The sequence below is a fragment of the Helianthus annuus genome, chromosome 2 (genome assembly GCF_002127325.2).
Source record: "Helianthus annuus cultivar XRQ/B chromosome 2, HanXRQr2.0-SUNRISE, whole genome shotgun sequence".
Taxonomy (NCBI): Eukaryota; Viridiplantae; Streptophyta; class Magnoliopsida; order Asterales; family Asteraceae; genus Helianthus; species Helianthus annuus.
Window position 1 is genome coordinate 119,085,282 of NC_035434.2, and position 24,007 is coordinate 119,109,288.

The window sequence follows — 24,007 nt, forward strand, 5'->3', positions numbered from 1 at the left end:
TGTGCTGATAGGAGATTCATATCTAAAGGTTTAGTAAACTGCTAGGAGCAACCCCAACCATATGAGAACCTAAATATACCATAGAATTAGCGGATGGTAAGTTAATCGAGGCAACACACATTCTTGAAGGATGTAAGCTAGGTTTATCCAACCATAAGCTCGAGATTGACCTCATGCAAGTTATACTTGGAAGCTTCGATGTTGTTTTCGGTATGGATTGGTTGTCCAGAAACCAAGCACAAATTCTTTATCAGGAGAAAACTGTTTGTATTCCCCTCCCTTGTAGAGAAACCTTATCTATTCAGGGGTAGAAAAGTGATGCGGTCATAGGCAAATCTCATACATAAAATCCCATAAATGTGTACACAAGATTTATACCGCTATTTTGGCCTTTATCACTGAAAAACATACCAAGGAAAAGAAGATCGAAGATGTTCCCATCGTTCGTGACTTTCCCAAGGTATTTCCTGAAGACTTTCTCGGTCTTCCACCTCATAGGCAAGTTAAATTCCAAATTGATCTAACCCCCGGAGCAGTGCCTATAGACTTGTGTCGAATGAGTTGCAAGAATTATCCACTCAACTGCAAGAGTTGTTGGATAAGGGTTTATCCAACCTAGCTCGTCGCCATGGGGAGCCTCGGTCCTATTTGTCAAAAAGAAAGATGAGACTTTCCATATGTGTATCAGTTACTGGGAACTGAACAAAGTAACCATCAAAAATCACTATCCACTTCCTGATATCGATGATCTATTCGACCAACTTCAAGACTCAAGTTTCTAGTCAAAAATCGATTTGAGATAGGGTTATCATTAGATGAGAGTTCGAGAAGAAGATATCTCCAAAACTGCATTCTGAACCTGGTACGACCATTACGAGTTTTTAGTCATGACATTTGGGTTAACCAACGCACCAGCGATATTCATGGATCTCATGAACCTATTGTGCAAACCTTATCTCGACAAGTTCGTCATTGTATTCATTGATGGCATTCTTATTTATTCTATTTACTATATTTATAGTTAAAAAAAGAAATCGAATACACGAAATCTAAATTGACCTCTTTAGGGGGAAGGGGGTGGTCATTACTTTCCATCACCCATCATACTATCAGAATCAATCACCCTTAACACCTCATTACATCACATTTTACTCATTACACTAGCAACACCCATCACACCATCAATTTTTTTTTGGTTTTAAATAAAATAAAAATCAACATTTTCAAAAAATTCCATAGTACCGCCCAACAAGTCGGGCAGAAATGTACTTGGGTACTCCATATCCCCCATTGGTATTTTTCAAAGACTATAAACATAGAGAATTTGAGAGAATTAAATAGAGATTTTTTAGAGTTGAAAGGTAATTTGTAGTGTATAAAATGGTAAAGATCGGATGTATTTATAGGATTTGAAAGTAGTTTTATTTATTTCATTCTTTGGGTCCGCAACGGTTAAATAGTCGTTATCAACGGCTATTTTCTTCAAACAAAGCACACTATCATGCCGCGACCACCATCACGTTTCCCCTTCATCACCGCGTGATACACCCACTTGCGACGGTGTATCACGTCATCACGGATGTGATGGAGGTGTATTAAGGACCACCCCGAGTCCCCTTGTATCTTATATCCAAACTAAAAATTTTAAGAAATGGTAAGTAAATATATGCAAAGAAGTTTGTTATGAATAATAATGGAAATTAAATATGTATCACTAAATTCATTAAGATTCAATGGCCTATAAAAGTGCTATATAGTCTGATGTACCTATAAATGTGTTAATGTAATCTCCCCACTCTTTAATGTGTATGATGACAGAAATCACTTCTACCCTGGTACTTATACAAAAGTAGTTACATTGTAACATATATATAGATAGACACACATACATATACACCTGTTATATATATAGGACACTGTTAATATAAAACCAATATTGTAGAGAAAAATGTGACAACTGGTATAAGAACTTGTAGATATTCAAATGTAATGAAAAGTTTGTAATAAGAAAACCACAAAAAAAAGTTTTATGTATTATCTCTTATACTTCATGAAAACTACTTTTTTTAGAAGGTGAGATAGCACCGAACAGTTGTAGTGGCGAAGCTTGACTCGAATGACGGGGGGTCGAAAACGTATATACCAAAAAATTTCTATAAAACCGGGGGGTCAAAAACGTATATACCCAAAAATTTCTATACGAAAACCACATATATAACACTACTGAGCGAAAAGTTCGGGGAGTCGGTCGCCCCTCCCCGCCCCTTATATCCTTCGCCTCTGAACAATTGGACTAACTCGACCAAGAACCTCTTTAGTTTTTGTTAATCTCTGTAAGACTTGAACTTAAGATCTCTTCTTTCCAAACTTAGGTATTTAATAACTTTGTCTTATACCATCAAATTGGCTTCTCATTAGTACTTTAGTTCGCATGGGTTGAATAGGCACTGGTTGGATCAACCATCTTTTCACTAAAGGCGGTTGAACAGCCGAACAAGTTACCCGGTACCCCACTAAAAATTCTCAGTATCGTTTTGTTTTTTTTTTTCTCTAAATCATATATTTTTTTAAATAATAATTATAGCAACTATTTTGAGTCCGGTTCAACTAGTTTGACTAGTGAACATCAAGAACTAATTCGTTTTTCAAAACGTAGATCTTTATTATCATAAACTTCTTAAAAAAATAATGTAAATCACGCAAAGATTCTATCTCTACCCTCTAAGCTATTGCATTTAGGTATTTGTTGTCATTTCTTCTAACAAGCTTTCTTTAACATTGATGTTGGCATCAACACTAGTTAAAACTTCAATTTCAATAGAAACCTCAGCAACACTAAAAACGATGTATCGATTATTCTTCTCTCGACTAAGCGACATACTCAGCACTAAACTCCATTCACAAACATATAGTATCATCACCCAATCACTAGAAATCTCATGCGTCACAAACTTCACTGGAAACATCAAGTTATTGAAACTTGATGTTCGGTAGAAACTACACATCAGCACAAAGCTGAAAACTCCAAAACTAGTGCCTCCGATGGCTAACCTAGGTTGAGCTGAAAACTCCAAAACTAGGGTTCCAAACTTTTCTCTAATAATCAGGTAAGCTTTCAAGCCCCGTGACTTTCTATTAGTTTAGTCAAGGGCGCGGTGAACTGTAACTGTGAAAATGTTGGAAGATCTGGCCAAAGAAGGTGATAGCCCTGTAGATCCGTTCCCACTTCCCATGGTTTGATCCTTCCCAGTAAACGCGACATGTTCGAATTCTGATCGCTTTTACGCAGAAAGGGGGACCACCCTCTAAGCCTAAGTATCCTTCAGTATTTATTACACTTTTATAGTATCAATTCCCGGGATCTCTTATCCTAACAAATATGAAGCTTAAAGTAATAAATGAACCATCAAATAACACATCCTTAACTTAACTAAACCAATCCAATCCCATATCAGTTCTCAGTCCCGACCGACCAGTCCGATCATAACTAACACTTCTATTAGTTCTATAAATTCCTTATGTATGCAACATTAACTATAATGCATTTTATTAAAAAAAAAAAAAAAAAAAAAAAAAAAAAAAAAAAAAACATTTTTCTTGGTTCTAAACATGTAACAATGTACCCCAAAATTTATCTATATATGTACATATATGATAAAATAACCAATAATAAAACAATGAAAAAATAAAGATTTTGGCATAGTGTGAGGGGTATAAGACACACACATAGCAGAGACAAATCGTAGACTTCTTGCCACAAAAAGGATACAAAAATAAAGTTGGGAATTACCTCTCAAATCCCAATACTCTCTCTCTCTCTCTCTCTCTCTCTCTCTCTCTAGACTTGTGCTCCATCCAACCCCCATACCCCCTCCCCTCATTTCCTGTGCAAAAATGGTGTTTTCTCATCGCATTTTCAGTCACAAACATACCCTTCTCTCTCACACTTCCTTCAACCACAGTGCAACAACAATGGTGGTGCTACCCTCATTCTGTCTGCAACAATGGCGCTTCTTGTTGATGATGACCAAGATGCCCTTGTGGGTTACAAAGAGAAAGCTGTGTCTTCATTGATGAACACAAGGGGTTTTGTGGGATTCTACTGACTGAGGTGGTAGAATGAAGAACGACGTCGTTTGTTTGTGTTGGGAGGTTTTTAGGCATAACAGGATGAAGCCAGGCATGAATCTTTTCCATTAACCTAGAAAAAAAAGATTAGTTTAAAAGATATATAGATTTTATGTTTTTTTTTTCAGGAAATGTTTAGTTAATAGTTTTTATTTTCTTTTTTTTTAATTATATGTTTAGAGTAGATGGGTGGTTTTAGAATTTTAGAAAATATTTAAAAGGTAATGATGTGTTGATCAAGATTTAAGTTTTTTCTTTCCCTCTTTTGTGATTGTTGACTAATTGTTGTTGCTCTTGGGTTTGACCTAAAAGTCAAAATTGGAAATATTAATTTGATCTCTATGTTGAAATTTCGACTTCAATTTCGATCTCTTTATAAATAATGTTTAGTTTTTATTTTTTTGTAAAAACATAACGGCATTATGGCATTTGTTAAACACCAAAAGAAAAAGTGGGTATTCAAATCCGTAAAAACCGAGCAAACAGTAAAAACCGCCGAGTACTACCCGAGTAATTGCTACAAGATAGGTTGCCGAGGCAACTTTCTTTAGCTCTACCTAATTACTCAGAATCGGTCAAACGCAGTCAACCTCGGCCAGAATCAGATATAGTTGGTGAATTCGGGCCGAGTTTGACTTTAGAAAAAATAAAACATAATGTTCATGTCTATTATATATTAAAGAATAGATATCAATTTTTAAAATGTTTTACTATTTCAACAAGTATTTTTTATATTTATATTGATACACATATCTTGTTACACATGTTAGTAAATTTATGATATTTGACATATTCGAAAAATAATTTCGTAATAAATTTAATATGTCCGGGCACTCCTCGAGTATTCTCTGCCTAAGTCGAGTACTCTCAACTCCCTAATCGACCGATTAGACTAGTGGGTATGGTTCGGCTCATCCCCACGGGGATGAGCCTCCACGTAGGCGCCACGTAGACAGCCCGTGGAGGATGAGCCAAATGAGGGATGGAGGGGGATGGAGGATGGGGCCCCACCTCATTATTTTATAATTTTCTATTGTTTAATTTAATAACCAAGGTAATAAAAACTTTATAAAATTTAAAAAACACCACATCAAACAACATAAATAATTTCATTTCATAAAAAAAAAAATTACATTCCCTAAAAAAAAAAGAAACCGAAAATAAAAAAAAAAATTACATTTCCTAAAAAATAAAAAAGAAACCGAAAACGGAAATTGCGAAGCCCCCCACGAAGGATCCATAGTCGGAGTGTAAGCGGGACTAGAAAAAAAATTAGGTTGGTTCGGATTGGGATTATTCGGGTTGGGGTTGTTTGGGTTGGGGTTGTTTGGGTTGAATGGATTCATGTTTGGGAGAGAATGGTATAAAAAATATAGAGTATTTTTATAAACAAGGATGAGAAATGGAGAAGAATGAGAGTAGAATGAGAGAAATTGGTATAAAAATGGATTGGGATTATGGTATTTATTTAAAAGAAAATTGATTTTTTTTTTTATTAATATAGCCGTTTAATAACGGTCAAATTTTTGAATGGAGGGTCGGCCCACCCGGCTATGGGTGGCCGATTGTGATGGAAGCCGGGCCAGGGGGCGGTGTGGGGGTCCGGCGCCGGGCCAAGCCGGCCCCCATACCTTCTAGTCTTAGGGAGCGTCTAACGACTTTTGCAAACATCGTAAAAACTTTAAGCAAGTTTGATTTTGACGGTTCGCTTTCACCACTTAAAATTTAACATTTGTATAGTTTCTGTAGTTTTTAAAATGTATAGTTATGTATATCTTTACCCATGAGTCATTTTTGTCATTTAAATTTTGAAGTTTCATAAAAGCTACTGATTATTTTAAAAAATCAAATTCGTTAACACCGAAATATTAAGCCGCCGAAGGGCCGCATTTTTCAAATTATTACTAATTACTAAATATTGCTAATTGCTAATTGCTAAATATTAATTCATAAGATGCTGAGAAACAGTGATGATCCGCATTTTTTAATTTAGCCATTAAACTTTTCACATTGCTTTCATTTTGGCCCCTTATTAGCATGTGTTCTCATATTTTTCTACAGCTACTCATAAATTCCTTTTTCAAGAATTATATTTTCTATAACAAAATGAAACCACATCACACCGATTGTTAAATTTATTTATATATTCAGCTGTTTTATTATTATTGCTACTATTTATATTACTTTTAAGCATTTTTTTCTTATAAAGTTTTGTTTATACTTTTAGACATGTGTGTCTTTTCTACGATTTGATAAAAGTTTAATTCGAACATGTCTACATAGTTTTTTTTTTTTTTTTTTTTTTTTATTGTGACAAACTGAACCGCTACCATTTGAACAAAATCGGAATTGGTAGAGTATTCATTTTTATGGTTTTTCTAACGTATTCCAATAAAGTATTTTCTTGATGCTGTAAACTATAGTGACTGGCGATATTTTTTTGTTTTCCAAACGTGTATATCTCTTTTGGTTGCTATATCAAGTGCCGAAATAGTATAGGTACCATAACGAACCAAACTAAACAAATACCGATCAAAAGCCCGCACCGAAGCGCGAAGAATACCACTAGTTGTTATCTTAATTCAACACAACCGGAGGAATAGTTATGTATGTGACTTTTGAGTTTTTAATAACACTAAACTTTTGATTGTCGTTCACATTTCACAAAGCAAAACTACAATGTTTTTGTTTTTTCTTGTCTTTTTTTAGGTTTTTCTTTTTCTTTTTTAAATTTCAATCTCACTCGGTATTATACAGGTAACGAAGAGAACAAGGCCAATACCGACTAAACAACGCTGATATCAGTATCAATATTTGTTTTTATTATTTTCGATTGATGTAAAACACGTTTTGATATCCTTTTATAGCCATATCACGGCTTTTATTTTTTTGTTTCTCTTTCGGTTGTTATACTTATACCGAGTGCCGGTACCGTAACGAACAGAACCGATCCCAACCGAATTCCCGCTACGTAGATTTACATATATTCAAAGCTTTAGTTTATTTAAAACACGTGTCAACATCCAGTTGATACATTGACTGCCCATATCATAACGATAACGTAATGCACCGAATCAATATCGAACGAAATTCTACGATTAACATTATTTTTACCCTTACGTCTACGTTTCTATTTTAAATTTGTTAAAAATTGGGCTGCCCGCCGCGAAGCGCGGTGTAACCCACTAGTTTTAATTATTTTACCAGAATAACCAAAAACATAAAGGTATTGATATAAAAAAAAAATCAGTTCACCCTGTTAAAACCATTAAAACCGAACTGTCAAAATTGTAGTTAGCGATTTAACTTGGTCTTTTTTCGTTAAAACCAGCTCATACTAACTAAAAACAAATTAGGGGGTGTTTGGTGTTGCGTTTTCAATATAGATTTTGCGTTTTCAAAACTGCGTTTTGAAAAAGCATGTAGGGTATATGCTTCTCCAAAACGCAAACTGCGTTTTGGAGGCAGATAATCACTTTTTCATCCAAACACTTTTTTAGATTATTTATGTTTTACAAACGCAATAATCAAATAATCACTTCAAAACATAATCCCAAACACCCTTTTAAACATACAAGATAACTTACAAAATTAAAATTAAAATTAAAATTTCAAATGTCAATTATTTTCACTAGTAAAAAACAACCCAAAGCATGACTTCAACTTTACAAAATATAATCAACGTCCCAATTTCTGAACAAGCTGGTTCTCAATCTCCATACGTTTCTTCACCAAAACTCCATATTTAGCGACGAGTTTATCATCTTCAACCGTCGCAACAAGTTTAGATCCAAAAGCTGTGTTCTCCAATCTATCTTTATACAAGCATGAAATAGGCACAAAACCGCCATTACGATTGCACAGCCAGCCATGGGCCGCCCTCAGTGCCGCTCCTAACGAAGCTGAATCTGTTCAATGTCGCAACAAAACTGAGATCATTACATGTTCCAATGATAAATCCGTCTTTTTCATCATGGATTTTGTTAAAAATAATGTTGATTAGATTCAACCGAAGTTAAAATTCAAAATAAAAAAGGAAAAAATAAAGACAAGTTGGTTAACTTGGGAAAAATAAACTAGCTTATATTTTTTTAGTTAAATTACTTTCTTTTTATTTAAGATTAAAATTAAAATACGAGTCTAGAATAGATTTTCTTCTTCCACAAGTTTGTTTAGTATAAACAGGGGTTAGATTAATGTATCGGTGTGGTGGTTTTTCGGTTTGACTTTAAGGCCACCTGTAGTGGCACGTTATATCACGCCAAAATGGTATATGGAGCCCCCATAGCGCCGCCAACACCACTACGGCGGGCGCTATGGGGTATTTTTTTCCTTCTCCCGTGAAAATCATAGCGGCGTGAGGGAGGATTATTTCATATACTAACTCACACACATATATATATATATATACATACATATATATAAAGCCCCATACATATATAACCCCACTACACCCTCTTGTGATATAAAGCCCCTCTCTTACACGTTTCGCCACTTGTCGCATAACGCCACATATGGTCTAATAAAAAAAAGATTCGTGGTTGGAGTTCATCACAAACACGATTGTTCTTGATCCTGTTTATCTAATTATAACAGCTAAAAGGAAATGTATTTGGAAATCCCAACAGGTAATTTTTTAACAAACGAACGAGTATACCCGATACCCTACCGGTAATTACCCCACAACTACCGGAATGATATTGGGCCAGGTATGGAACATGACTTTGCAAGCAGGTATGGGCTTGAGATTACCAATACCCAACTTGAACCCGGCCCATTACCATCCCTTTAATCTGGACCAACAGATTTACCTGGTCTTTGGACTGTGTAAACATTGCAACCGAAAATGGACGCGATGGAGGTCAAAATGCTGTGGTTTGCAGATGCACCACCGGTTGCGATTATCCGTTTCGGGGGAGATGGCATCCCGAATCTTTCGGCATGACCTCTCATGGAAAGGAATTGACCTTCAATAAGAGCTCTAATCTGTTGCATAAAAACATTTACGGAAACTTGATTTAGGGAGTAATTTTATGTATTTTGGCTTTGGGAAGGACCTGCCATACGTTGACTAAAATGTTTGACTAACCTCAGAAGGAGGGTCAAACTCCTTTACTTCGTGTTCAGTGACACCATCCAGCGTGTCACCTTTATAATTCTCAAGGGTGTATCGATGGTAACCGACTAACAAACAAGAAACAATAGAAAATTAAATTACTAATTAGAGTCCATCGTTGACTTTGCAAGTCAAATGATTTATGGGTCAAATAAAAATTAGTTAAGAGACAAAAGTCAAAATTATTTATTGAAAATATCATTTTAATACTATTGTTTTGGTAATCATAATTACTTATCACTTATCAGTAAAAAACATTTTTTTAATAAAATTAACTACAGAGTGTTTGTAGGTTAACAAAACCCGGTCAACCTGCCCATCTTGCTGGCTCTACTAATTGCATTTATCCATAAAAAATATTTATTGCACACCATGACGAAAAACATGATGGTATAAGTGTTAACACTGAACTCAATATAAATATTTGACATTTTAAAGATCGAAAGCAGACTATAAAGGATAATAGAACGAAGAAAGTAACTTACTGGGGAGGGGCGGAAGAATTTCATGATCTTTGTAATAAAAACCTAGCTTTCCACCTGAAAACGGTTACAGTCATTTACGATGCCCTAACAAATAAACATTTGTATGCCTATATCCAATACAGGGGTGTGCACATTACAGTAGAGAACCATAAAAAGCACTCGTACGTATTGTTGATCAGATATGGTGGGAGAGATACAAGGGGCATTAGGTGACTACATAACCACCTTATATATCACATTTAAGGCTATATTTATGCGGTTCTCGCAGTTCTCTACTTAAAAGTGGTTTTGCATTGAACGTATGTCAATGAGAGAGAGAGATGGTCTGTCAATAGAAAATCGATTTTTAATAGAAAAATGCAAACACCGCAAAAACATTTGCAGCTATCGTTATTACTTTGATACGTAATACGTTTAATAACCTAGCACCATAGTTGTCAAAAGCGCAAAAGGTGCGCGCCTAGGCGCTCGGGCGCAGCGAGGCGCGCCTATAGCGCCTGGTGGTAGCTTAGACGCAAAAATGGTTTTTTTTTTTTTTGTAAAAACGGTGCTCAGGCGACTCGGGCGCAGCGAGGCGAGCCGAAGCTGAATATCCAATTGATGTTGATGGAAGTTCTGATGACTTTGATGATGGTCTTGATGATTGATGATGAACTATAAGTTTAAATGTTTTAGTAACCGCAAACGTTTATACAAGTCCTAGTAACTTTTGGTATCACTACGTGTGTATAAATCCTAAACTTTTGCTACTAGCTATTAGCTACATGATTTTAAATGGCATATATAATAGTTTTTTTTATATATATATATATATGTGGAATCTTATTTATTTTCAAAGCATAACATATTTTTTTATATTTTTTTTCTCTATGTGCGCTTTTCTTAAAAAAGCCCACGCTTTTTTTGCGCCTTGCGTCGCCTACGCCTTGCGTCTTTGACAACATAGCCTAGCACTAAGTTTGCAAGAATAATTTATATGGGGCAAAATAAAAATAAAAGCTTAATAATAATAATAATAATAATAATAATAATAATAATAATAATAATAATAATAATAATAATAAAACAAACCATTCAAGGCTGGAGCTTGCTTCAGGTACTGATTAAAAACATCCCAAGATTTATCCGCACATCGATCACGTATATCTATCAAGATCACAAGATTGTTTAATACATTACGTAGCATCAATTAATTCATAACTAAACTCTTGTTAGATCTTGAAGTGTACCTTCACGAGTTAGAGACCCGTTTTTGTAGCATAACATAACCATGTAACTTTCAGGATCAACAGGGTTCGGTAGAACATGTCCCTCTATGCTCGGCTTATGATCCATGGTTATCCCAAATACCTGCATATTTTCTTAAACTTACAGTGAATAAATACAAATTTGACCAGCGAGGTTAAAAGAATAAAAAAAATGAACTTAAACTTACAGTATCACTGGTGCCAAGACTGATTGCCAAATCCCCTGGTGTATTGATCGTTAATCCTGTCAAATTTTGTTTCCGATCAAGTTTGACTTTCACAAGTCAAAGAATACGACGATTAAACCGTTTGATGATATTAAATGTAAAAAACGAAAGTTTCACCTGCCAAGCTGTTCGGATTATCTCCTGAACATTGAATAACCAAACACTCCTTGTTGAATTGGTACCTGAAAGAAATCACAACGTTACAATCTTGTGAAATTACTATAATACCCTTGATTTCAAAATTTATCATTTTGCAAAGAGTGAAATGTCATTTTCGTCCCTGAGGTTTGACCACTTTTGAGACTTTCGTCCAAGGGCTTGTTTCTCCGCATCTGGATCCAAAAGGTATGAAATCTTGCCATTTTTATCCGACTCGTTAACTCCATCCATTTTTATGTTCAGTCAGGGGCATTTTCGACATTTTAGCTATTTGTTTTGTTTATTTCAAATGGCAAGATTAAATGACGGAAATACCCCTGACTTGTCGTTAAAAATGGATGGAGTTAACGAGTCGGATGAAAATGGCAAGATTTCAAACCTGTTGGATCCAGATGCGAAAAAACAAACCTTTGGACGAAAGTCGCAAAAGTGGTCAAACCTGAGGGACGAAAATGGCATTTTACTCGTTTGCAAATAAAAATAAACTGATGTGTAATACACTAACCTCTGAACAAAATATGGCGCGATTAAACCAGCAACGGCATGAGCAGGAGCTAACGTCCCAAGTTTTTCCTCTAAATCCGGAGCTGTGGCCTACATACAAAATTAAAAGCACCGTTTTTAATTTAAAAACTATAAATTGATTATATTCATGAGATACAAACCTTCAAAGCCTGTTTTGACCAAACTCTTTCCTTAATATCCATTAAATTCATTCCAGACCCATCTGTGTGATCAATACATGCATACTTTCCGATCAAAACAGATGCAACAAAAGAGCTCACAAGTGAAATCCGTTCGGTATCATTATAAACTTCAGGTTGCGTTTCAAAAATCCTTCTAATTTGTGGGCCCGTGAACCGTTCATAGGCCCGGGAGCCAGTCAGCTTTGATAACTCTAACGGACCGCCAACAGCATTCTCAATAGCCCTGCATTGTTCTGTTGTGCTACTATCCATCCAAATCGGTGATTCTCTTGTTGAAAATGCTTGACCGAATTGATCAACCAACGGCTTTCTAGGATCCAAAGATGACAGAATGTTAGAGCTACCCTTTTTCCAGTACACACTACCGTGTTGCTGCCCGCTGCCCGAAACAGCAGCGAGTTTGTTGAAATCGATTTTTTTTGAGTCTTGAAGTCTTTGAAGAATTAGGTCTAGTGCTTCAACCCACATTAGGGTAGGGGAAACGATTCTGCCGTTGATTGATGAGTCTCTGTAGACACCGTCTTTGGTTTTGTAATGGGGTAGTTCGGAATCAAAGTTGACTATTTCAGAAGTCAATATGCAGAGATTAGAATCCAACACAGTCGCCTTGAGTGACCTGTGAACAAAATTATTATACGTTTACAAATACTCAATTCAAGGAGGTCATATTTATTCTTATCTTATGACCCGATTCTGAAAAATAATCAATTTCAACAAACCAACGATTTGTTGCTACCTAAATGAAGTTTGGTTTGAACAACCGGCTAAACTGAAAAACCTACAGTAGTTAGCTCAAGATCCCATTTTAACATATAGCTTAGCTTATTAAAGAAAACTTCACAATTGTTCTTAGCTCAAGATTTATCAAACAAATGCCTAGCTCAAGAAAAGCCCTACAGTTGTTCTAAATAAATAATTTGTCATCATCATCATCATACTCAGTAAATCCCACCAATAGCAAAGCTAAGGTAAGGTCTGAGGAGGGTCAGATGTAGACAACCTTACCTCTACCCCGTAGGAATAGAGAGGCTGCTTCTAGTGAGACTCCTGGCTCAATAGTAGTTTTGTATCAGGCCTTGGACATAAGGCACATAACACTCAGCAAAGGCCGATTAGCGCATGTACCCCCTTGTTCTTCAGCCTTATCTCCATCCATAGGAATAGAGAGGCTGCTTCCAGTGAGACCCTCGGCTTGCATCAAGCCTTGGACATAAGGTAACACTCAGCAATTGGGACAAAAGCCGATTAGCGCATGTACCCCTTGTCTTTCGACTATTAACGCCACCACATGATGCATGACTAACTGCCCCTTGCTTTTTAACGTTATTTTCACGAAATAAGTAAAATAACGTTAAATTTAGTGCTTTTTCACTCCCCCCCACAAGAGCCCACACATATATACATTATATGCGCATACCGCAAGCGCGGATAATTGGCTCAAAAAAAAAACCTAATTAGATAAATGCCACCACTTTTTCTGGCCCAAGACTCAAATATACACCAACATAAAAAAAAAAAAAAAAAAAAAACCCTCAAAGCTGTTGTTATATTCAGAGCTACTAAAAATAAATTATCAATTTTGAATAACTTAATAATCATAGAGTAGAGAAAGAAAGAGAGTTACTGTGTGGAGCTATCAAATCCAAGAAAAAGAGCATCCTTTGGGAGACACAAACCTTCCATCACTAATCTGCAGCAGGATAAACAATTTCTTTAAAATAGCAAAACTAAAAATACAATCGGCATTACTCAACTGACACATGAACAGACCCTAATTCAAACTCTTGATACAAGAAATCAAATTAATTGACTCAAAAGCACAGTAAACTAGGTCAATCTCTACAAAAACAAAACATAAGTGATCGTTATAAATTAAGAGCAGATACGATACCTTGAAGAGGTAACCGGCTTCTTTCTGTGTCAAATCCAGCAAGTATACTTGTATTTGATCTGAATTGGTGATGATTTAGGATTTTGAAGAGATTTAGGGATTGGGATATAGCGAGTATGTTGCTGCTATAAATTTGGTTTTAGAATTAATGATGGATGGTGGTGGTACATTCGATATCGTAGGAGGGGAAGGTTTTGGATTAAGTCTCAGACAATTAGGAACAAAAGAAATTTGACGTTAAAAAGAAAAATTGAAGTGATGATGGATAAGATTATTCGATTAGTTATTATATTTATCAATATCTTATCTTATTTAAATTTAAGGATTGAGTCGATCAGTATCTTATGTTATTTAAAGAGTAGGGTAAGTATTGAGAGAAAACCTAATTAAATGAGAAAACTCAGCAAACCCTATTGTGTAGTCTAAATTTGCTCTATATCAATATATGATTTTAGAGTTTTGGAGGGTAGGATTGTCTTTTTACACATGTTGTATCATTTTCATACACACCCTAATACATGACTGTAAGTCATTTCATTCACCATCATAAGTTTTGTACTTCACCTCACCCTCCTACCAACTCCTTCATCTTTCTCTCTCTAAAAAACATCAAGAACACTTTTTTTTTTCAATTTTATCAGATTTGAACAAACCATTTTCTCAAAGACCTAGATGTAGATCTTATACTCATTCCTTTCTATTGAAGCCACCAAATCTGAGGATCGAAGCAATTATCAAAGCTCTTCAAGAAAAGAAAGTAAGGTGTTGCTCTCATCACATCTTTAATTCTGTTTTTAGAGAGACAAAACTGATGTTTGGGAGAGAGAAACAACAATATTCATCTTGTTCATCCGGACACCAAGAACACACGCACAAATGTGTGTGAGAGAAACACGTTTAAAGATCTTACTTTTGTTATTTATGTAATTTGTTTAGATTTATACTTTTTATGATATTTGATAGATTTAAAATCAGAGCATCCTTTGTTTATTTCAAAATTTTAAATCAAGACCAAGAAGAAATTTTTGTGTGCCCAATTTTTTTCTTCAAAAATCCGTCTTCTTAGTTGTTTCAGATCTATATGTGTTTCAAACATATGGGTTTGAAGTTAGATTCATTACTTTTGAGTTTTTTTTTTTTTTTTTTGAGTTCTTTGATTTTCGGTGATGTTATTTTCAATAAAATGTTTGTCTTTTTTTTCATCCTTACTAGGTGGTGATTCTACTAGATGGCATATCCTGTTACTACAACCCGTAGCTACACATGTTACATTTTTTTACAGCTACATATGTAACGACCTTTTGTTATATATGTTAATGACCAGCTTGTTGGAATAGGTTAATGGAGTTTATGCAAGAGATGAGTCAGCAAAGGTAGCAGATAAACAGCAAAAACAGACCGTCAATGGAAGCTCCATCCCTTCTTAGTGATCTGTGTTTTCGTTTACTAGTAACTAGGTTAGTTCCCCGTGTGTTACACGGGTTGAACAATTTAAACTATATAGTATAGATATTTCCTGTAAATGCAAAACAAAGACAGAGACATTTACATACCATATTGACATAAATGTGTTAATATAAATGTAACCCATCAACTCGTACATGTTAATTAAAGTCGTAGAGTTCGATAAGACGGTTCTAATGTCGGTTGAATGATGTCAATCGGAGTCTATTTGATACCCTTTATACGACTTCTTATTTTTTGAGTCATTGTATTTGATTCTAAACCTATTATTATTATTATTATTAATATTATTGATAACAATTTTAGTTATATATATCAATAATATATTTTAAATAAATATATTTAGGACCATGCTATTCACACACGGCCAAAATTATTTTCACACCCCAAAGCGCCCCGCTATGGCCAAAGAGGGGCGCTTTGGTGTAAAGTCAACAGACAAGGTCTGAACCGGTCAGACCTTGTCTGTTGCTTTACATCAAAGCGCCCCGCTTTGGCCTAAGCTGGGCGCTTTGGTTTTTTTTTTTTTTTTTTTTTTTTTTTTTTTTTTTACATTTTGGGGCAAAGCGCCCCTCTTAGGTCAAAGCGCAGCGCTTAGGGTCTTTTTTTAATTTTTTAAAATTGTTTTTAATTCACAAACGCGTCGATAATAGGCTAAATTTTACGCTTTTTCCATTATACATCATTTTTTAATATATATGGACTATACTGCAAGTTCCGAATCAAATCGGTTACGTGTGATGTCGTATTCCATTATATCGTATCATTTTGATTTGAAAGCACAAGTACTCCTATGAGTAGTTTTATGTGTATCAGCCGCCTACCGTACATGTATATGACGTATTTTTTCATTAATTGTAGTATTATGATGTATATTGTCATTTTGGGTCGTACAAGTGCGTATTGAATCTGATTGGGTCGTGTCGGTGACATTCGGTTTTTAACGTGATGTAACGCATATATTGAACAAACACAAACGTACTTTTGGATTGTAAAAGAATTAACGTCAATATTATTAAACACATTTAACTTTTCGTTCAGTAGTTGAGAGTATGTATTTCGTATAGAAATTTTTGGGTATATACGTTTCCGACCCCCTAGTTTTATAGAAATTTTAGGTACGGTGACTTCCGCCCCCCAGTTAGAAATCTCAAGCTTCGCCACTAAAAGCACTTAACCATTATATAAACTAGAAGATTTCACTAAATAATGTTGGGATCTAATACATTAAAAAGGTAGACTAGCTATCATCTTACTATATTAGTCAAATATAGCTAGCAGTTATATTTCAAACATATTAATTTTTCGTGTCGGCATTATAGATGAATTTTGTTTTTCAAAAAATGTTAACAAGAACTCATTTAAGCTCCGTCGGTACTGGGGTCCATGCCATCTTTAACCAATCACACCTTTTTTTTTAAAAAAGTTTACCACTTCACCAAGTGTCTAACCATTGCCAACCCTTTTCAACATAGGGTATGTTTGGTATGTGGTAATGGAATGAATGAGGGAATGGAATGAACGAGGTAATGGAATGGACAATGGAATGAAATGGATCATTCCAAACGCTACCATAGTTTAAACACTTATGACTGAATGACGTGGCACACTCTCATTGGTTAATTTTGAAGTTTACCACTTTCAATTGTCTAACCACTCCCTACACCCTAATGTATACTATATTTCATTGTGGCAAGTGGCATTGTGGAGCCCACAAGAACTGCTAAATATTGAGATGAGACTTCACCTTTAGATGAGACTATAGCACGGATGTATACTATAGCACGGATGGGACTAGTCAAAGAGTTGGAAAGGGTTGTACATGACAGTGAGATGACTCAACAAATTAAATATTGAGATGAGACTTCACCTTTAGATATATGTGCACAAACAAATTAAATATTGTAAAATTTGGACCAAAAATGTAAAATTTGAACTTAAACGTAGAACAGTCACCAGTCAAAAATACGCCTAAAATGTAAAAAAAAAAAAAAAAAAAAAAAAAAAAAAAAAACCAAAGCGCCCAGCTTAGGCCAAAGCGGGGCGTTTTGAAAAAAAAAAAAAAAACCAAAGCGCCCAGCTTAGGCCAAAGCGGGGCGCTTTGATGTAAAGTCAACAGACAAGGACTGAACCTGTCAGACCTTGTCTGTTGACTTTACACCAAAGCGCCCAGCTTTGGCCATAGCGGGGCGCTTTGGAGTGTTTAAATAGACTAAGGGCGTGTGCGAATAGACCCCACCTATATTTATATCGATAATATATTTAGTCAAAGATATTATTATATAGTACAGATATGGATGGATACTTATCAAATCCTATGTATAACCATTTTTTAATATACCAATGGGGTGGTGGTCCATTGGCAAAAGTAAAGCCTTTAAAACACCTAAGTTGGAAAGGGGAAGGTGGGGAAGGTATTGGGTTCAAGTCCCACAAACGACAGGAAATTAAAGAAATTAGTTGTGAAAAAAAAAACATTTTTTTAATATATGAATTCTGACATAGTATGATATTTAGGGGCTGTTTGGTAGCCTCTTAATGACCATTCAGATGCTACCTCTTAATGGTTTAAAACCTCTTGAATGAATAAGAGGTAAACTCAAGTCTGAATGGTTAAGAGGTAACCTCTGAATGGTAAATCATCACATGTCACATTCTTCTACCTTCTCATTGGTAAAATTCTTAATGGTTCCATTAAGAGGTAGCCTCTTAATGACCATTTAGAGGCTACCAAACAACCCCTTAATGTTTATCTTAATATATGGATACTTAGCAAATCGTATTAGAAGTTAGATTAATGACTTTCTTTTTTTAATTATAAAAAATAAATATTTATTAGTATGATAAATGTAGTTATTATTATTCATCTTGCATTTTAAATATATATTAAATTTAATAATTTAAATTAAATAATCTACAATTAAAAAATTAAAATATAATTTCTAATCTAGTAATTAATATAAATAAATAATAATATATTTTATGGAACTTTATTCGTGATTTCTTAAATGTTTGAAACATATTAAATTTAATAGTTTAAATTAAATAATAATTATATAAATTAATGATGGTCTAGAATAATGACAAGTGTCCTTTCATTGGTTTCTTTTATTATATAGTATAGATATGTAATGTGAGACTCTTATTATTTTGTCTAGGACGTGTTGTTAAAAATGTTCTGGCCTTCTGAACTTCTGCCCTGAAGTCGACCTCAGCATATTTGTGTTGCTTTTGGGCTCTATGCATCAATTTTTGTGTAACTTGCTTGTAGGCAATGTACTTTTTTACAAGTTTACCAGTACTTTAATCTCTAACACATGTTATGTGTAACTTGCTGAAAGTCTTAACACACGTTATAATAGAGACTTGACACACGTTATATAAGTTATACCGTTATGGGTATAGTAAACGGCCCACCATTTTTCTTAGTGCTATATATTTTCGTTTACTAGTAATATGTAATGTGAGACTCTTATTGTTTTGTCTAGTACATGATGTTAAAACGGTATGGACTTAACACATTCTGGAAGTCTTAACACACGTTATAAAAGAGGCTTAACACACGTTATATCATGTATACTATGTTGTTATTAAGTTACTATTGGAGTTTATGCATCCATTCTGGAAGTCTTAACACACGTTATAATAGAGGCTTAACACACGTTATACATGTCAGGCGCGTAACACATGTTACAGTATGTATATACAAATCATGGTGTTTTCGAAACCACTAACTTATACATGACACCATGTTGGGTTAAACTAAGATTATAACAGAGGCTTAACACATATTATCCCAGATATACGGTGTTACAATATTAACTTGTATGTTCCATATTAAATTATTAACTTGTACACGTGTTACGATCAGTAAATGCACATCATGGTGTTTGTCACACCCTGGCTTTGCGGAAGCGTGGTTAATTTGGTGTGACTTCTTAATACCATAGCTTAATCATAACAAAGCTATATGAAAATAAAACCATGCAAGATCATCCATTGAATTTAGTTTTAAAACATAAGTAACATAACATTGTCTTAAGACGTTGACTCATGCAACGGACACTACAACCTGATAACATAAAAACATTGTTCAGAAGACACAAACATCAACCTGAAATAAACACAGTTTAAGAATTGTGACTCGTCCAGGAAAAAGTCACATCCCTTAAACTTGGATGACCTCGTAACTCTTATGCAGCGGGAAAACGTAACATACCGCGCCAGATCTTTAGTTCCCTGAAATACATGTAAGTTGGAAAAATCAACAATAATGTTGAGCGAGTTCATGTGTAAGTGAGTAATAAAACCTTTGTATGTATAAAAATCCTGGTGTGTAGCAAATAAGAAAAAAGAGATCACCAATGGTTTGCAAGGCCATTGATATGTGTGAAGTGCAAGTAGGAAGACTCAAACCTAGCGGATTTGGCGTTGGGCACAAGGTCACCCCGAGGTCCGTTATGCTGGGCCTGGGGCTGGGCTCGCTACACCCAAATAGATCTACCGCTACTGTCCCTCGGTCCTACAATGAGGATTAATGGCCTCAAGTTGCGCCTACCCACTCACATGATCTAAGTAGTAACCCTCCTTACGCTAACCATACCATGTATAAAGTACTCGTAAATATAGTAACATGTATTTCACCCCCGCAGTTTAGAAAACTGAAAACAGTTAAGAGAAAAGGGGGACATGAACTCACAGTGGTGCGTCTCTATCAAGTAAATCTCCTGATCAATCTACTGAGTGACGACCTACACGTACTAACTTCTATTAGACGGACGGCCGTGCCTTAGCTTAAGGTTTAATGTCTTTGGGAAATAGTTAGACAACTATTTCGTAATTACACTTTGTAATTATTTGGTAATTATATTCCTTCCTAAGGATGGGGGTTTTAATACATGTGCGTTCGTATCATCTTCGAAATATATTACTAAGTCTCACTTAAAATATATTCTAATTCTTACTCCAAAATATAAATATTTTTCCCAAAAATATTTTATTTTAATCCTTATAATTTTTCCAAAATAATATCCTTGTCAAAATACACATTCACTAGTATTTTTCCGAAAATACGTAAGTTACGTTTTAAAGATCGGGTGGTATGAATAATACCGTTGTAGCTTAATATTTATTGTGAAGGCGTTCGTATTATTTTGGAATCGTTAATATTTGGTAATATTATTTTTACCCTAAAAATAATATTTGTATAGTTCACAAAATAATCATAAAAAAATCTCACAAGTGTTGTTATGAAAATATATATTCTAAATATATATTTTAGCAAGTTTTATTTTGTGAAAATCCCACCTCCGACACTTAGAAATGTTGTAAATAAAATCGTGGCGAAATTTATATTTTTGAAAACAAGTTAGAAATATATTTATAATACTTGTGATGAAAATATTTTCAAGTATTAGGTTTTTGGAAAAAGTTCGCCAGAGTTTCCCCTGTAACTGGAGGTGGCCACGCTTTCAAGCATATCATTTTCTTTTAAAAATCAAATCAACAATGTTCCCAACATTAATCAACAATAAACAATATTCAAACCATCAAACTAGTCAAAATAGTTATAAATCACAAAAATACATGAACTTGTGGTTTGTCCAAAATATGTAGTAACTTTCATTACTTTTGGTGGATCTTTGTATAAATCAACTCGGTTTCTTAAAAGTCTCGTTTTTAAAGAAGTTACATCTTTACAACTTCTTGTCAACATTTACAAAAATAGTTCTTTGTCAAAACTTTGTGTTATACAAGTGTCCATACACTTGTGTGTTTACAAAAATCACTCTTGTTCATGTGAAACCCGGTTTTAGAAAATATGATTTCTTTTGACGCTTGGTCCTTTGAAAATACCACTTGTAGATCCGTAGATCTACTAGTTTACAACTCTATTTCATAAGAAATATTGATTTTACACAAGTTCATGCTTAATGTGTAGTAGTGTTCATCATTTAACCCCTTTTACACTTAAACATACTCTAGGTCATGTTTCATGGACATGACTTAGCCGGGTAGATGACGATCCGAGCTACTACAATCATAGGTCAACACTAAATAATCAAAATAAAACAAGTCTTACAAGTTTTACACAACTCTCATGCTTTTATCCAACATATTTAACATCTTAGTAAACTTTTAGTATGCCATCTTGTAAGTTCATGAATTTTAACCGACAAAGTTCATTTTAACCACTTTAGAATAGATCAAGAAGGCGTTTAGAGTCACTTACTACTAGCTCGAGGCTAGGGAAGAAACTAGTCGGAATTCGGGTGGACAAAAGCAATGTAGCGAGGTTCTTCGCAATCCGAGTGCACCAAGCTTCCTTATACGCAATCCTTAACACTTGTAGATACTTGGAAAGGCAAGATCAAAGCTCGAAAATGGATGGGTGTGGGTGTGTGTGTTCGGCCGAGAGTTCAAAGAGAGGGAGAGAGTGGAGTGTTGTTGAGTTGTGGTGAAATGAATATGATGGATCAATGTTAATACTTATAGACAAACCTTATGTTAATTATCCAATGGTTCTCTTGTTAACTAGATATTAGACATTAGGATTATAATATTCAATCAAGGACAAGGGGGTGTCCCCTAGGGGACGAACTCTGTTAGGGTGGGGGGGGGTCTTATGGTTGGTTTCCAACTATATAGTTAGGACTTAGTTAGATGATTAGGAGGTTAATCCGGTTACTAGCGTGTAGTAAGTTGTGACGGGTGTTAGGGTATTCGGGGACCCTAACTGGCTCAGAAAAAGAAAAACAGTGTAGATGGCAATATTTTTATGTTCCGGGTAAAGTCCGGTTGTTCGGTTGGATAGTGATCCGTTAAAGTGCTTAACAAAGCTTTAAAGTGTCGTTATTACTATTTTTAGTGACACAACTTATTCCCGACACTTTGCAAAGTGTCTAATATTATATTTCTCATGTTTTGGCACTTTATTAGTTAGCTAAATGCTAAATTTTTAATTAAAGTGCTGAATTTTGTACTTAGAGTACGTTTTAGGCACATCCGGGCACTGTAATTATCTCCTAGTGACGCAGTGCTACAACCCTCTTATCCCTACACTCTCTACTAGTGTAGCAAACTATCTCTGGCTCATACAGGCCTTAGAGGCAGTGCCTGCCTGGTGCTAGCTATGTCAGCACGTTTAATAGGTTATCCGTTTATTGTGCTACGGTGCTTTTGGTGCATCAAGGTTGTCACTAGAGTTTTGTATGTAAATAATAGAGTGACAGCAAATAAAGTATGATGCAAGTATGTACATGTATCAGTATTCGGTAGCAGTTTATCCATAATTTCAAGCAAGGACATTAATTAAGCAGTAATTAAATATTAATTTAGTCGTACGGATACCTGATTTGGTGAGGGTTCTCACATTCTCCCCCCGTTAGAAAAATTTTGTCCCGAAATTTTAAGTTCTGCTTCTAGATGCAGGGTTCTTGGGAAATAAGTGGGGGTATTTCTTTTTCATTCGGTCCTCACGCTCCCAGGTGTATTCCGGACCATGTATTGCATTCCATCGAACCTTGACGAGCTTGACACTGCTCCGGCGCGTTTTGTTCACTTTCCAATCTGTAACCTCGACCGGTTCTTCCACAAAATGGAGCGTGTCGTCAATATGAATCTCGTCTGTGGGAATGACAACAGTATCTTGCGTTGGACTCTTCTTCAAGTTTGATACATGAAATGTATCGTGAACGCCATTCAGTTCAGCAGGTAAATCCAACTTGTACGCTACTAACCCAATTCTTTCCAAAATTCTGAACGGACCAATATACCGCGGATTCAACTTTCCACGCTTTCCGAAGCGTGCCACACCCTTCCAGGGTGATACTTTCAACAAAACCATATCACCTACCTCAAATTCCAGAGGTTTCCTCCTTCGGTCCGCATAACATTTCTGACGATCACGAGCCGCCTTGATGCGATCTCGGATTTGTGCGATCTTATTTGTGGTTTCCTGTACCACATCAGGACCAACCAATTGTCTATCACCTGCATCAGACCAACAAAGCGGTGATCTGCACTTGCGTCCATATAAAGCTTCAAATGGCGCGGCACCAATACTGGTGTGGTAGCTGTTGTTGTATGAAAATTCGACCAATGGCAAATGCTTATCCCAGCTACCGCCCAAATCCATAACACATGCTCTCAGCATATCTTCCAAAGTCTGTATCGTCCGCTCGCTTTGTCCTTCGGTCTGTGGGTGAAACGCAGTGCTCAGATTCAATTGCGAGCCGAAAGCTTCTTGGAAGGATTGCCAAATCCTTGATACGAACCTTCCGTCTCTATCAGAGATGATTGAGAGAGGTACTCCATGGCGCGTAACGATTTCTCTCATGTAAATTTCGGCCAACTTGCTCGTATTATCCTTCTCTCTGATAGGTAAGAAGTGCGCAGACTTCATTAATCGGTCCACTATTACCCAAATAGTGTCATGACCTCTTGGCGTTCTTGGCAACTTGGTAATAAAATCCATGGAGATTTGTTCCCACTTCCATTTGGGAATCTCAGGTTGTTGCAGAAGTCCTAAAGGCTTCTGGTATTCCGCTTTCACTTTAGCAAACGTTAAACATTTGCTCACAT

At 35.5% G+C, this 24,007-nt stretch overlaps 1 protein-coding gene across 1 annotated transcript; it reads right to left on the reverse strand.

Annotated features, from left to right (window-relative positions):
• Window positions 1-7,652: 7,652 nt before the first annotated feature.
• Window positions 7,653-14,254, reverse strand: LOC110920680 (xylulose kinase 2). The gene is made up of 12 exons (XM_022164873.2): window positions 13,961-14,254; window positions 13,694-13,759; window positions 12,028-12,685; window positions 11,868-11,956; window positions 11,321-11,385; window positions 11,165-11,220; window positions 10,959-11,079; window positions 10,801-10,875; window positions 9,730-9,783; window positions 9,218-9,312; window positions 8,940-9,114; window positions 7,653-8,036 (listed from the first exon to the last, which is right to left on the reverse strand). Exons 2-12 carry the CDS (start codon window positions 13,750-13,752, stop codon window positions 7,807-7,809), a joined length of 1,677 nt encoding a protein of 558 aa, XP_022020565.1. The 5' UTR covers window positions 13,753-13,759; window positions 13,961-14,254; the 3' UTR covers window positions 7,653-7,806.
• Window positions 14,255-24,007: the final 9,753 nt, after the last annotated feature.

Coding starts and splice junctions, on each gene's coding strand:
- LOC110920680 (XM_022164873.2), bottom strand. CDS start 13,752: ATGGAAGGTTTGTGTCTCCCAAAGGATGCTCTTTTTCTTGGATTTGAT. Junction 11,221..11,320: donor TAATCCGAACAGCTTGGCAG/GTGAAACTTTCG, acceptor AAAATTTGACAG/GATTAACGATCAATACACCA. Junction 9,115..9,217: donor AGTTTGACCCTCCTTCTGAG/GTTAGTCAAACA, acceptor TTTATGCAACAG/ATTAGAGCTCTTATTGAAGG.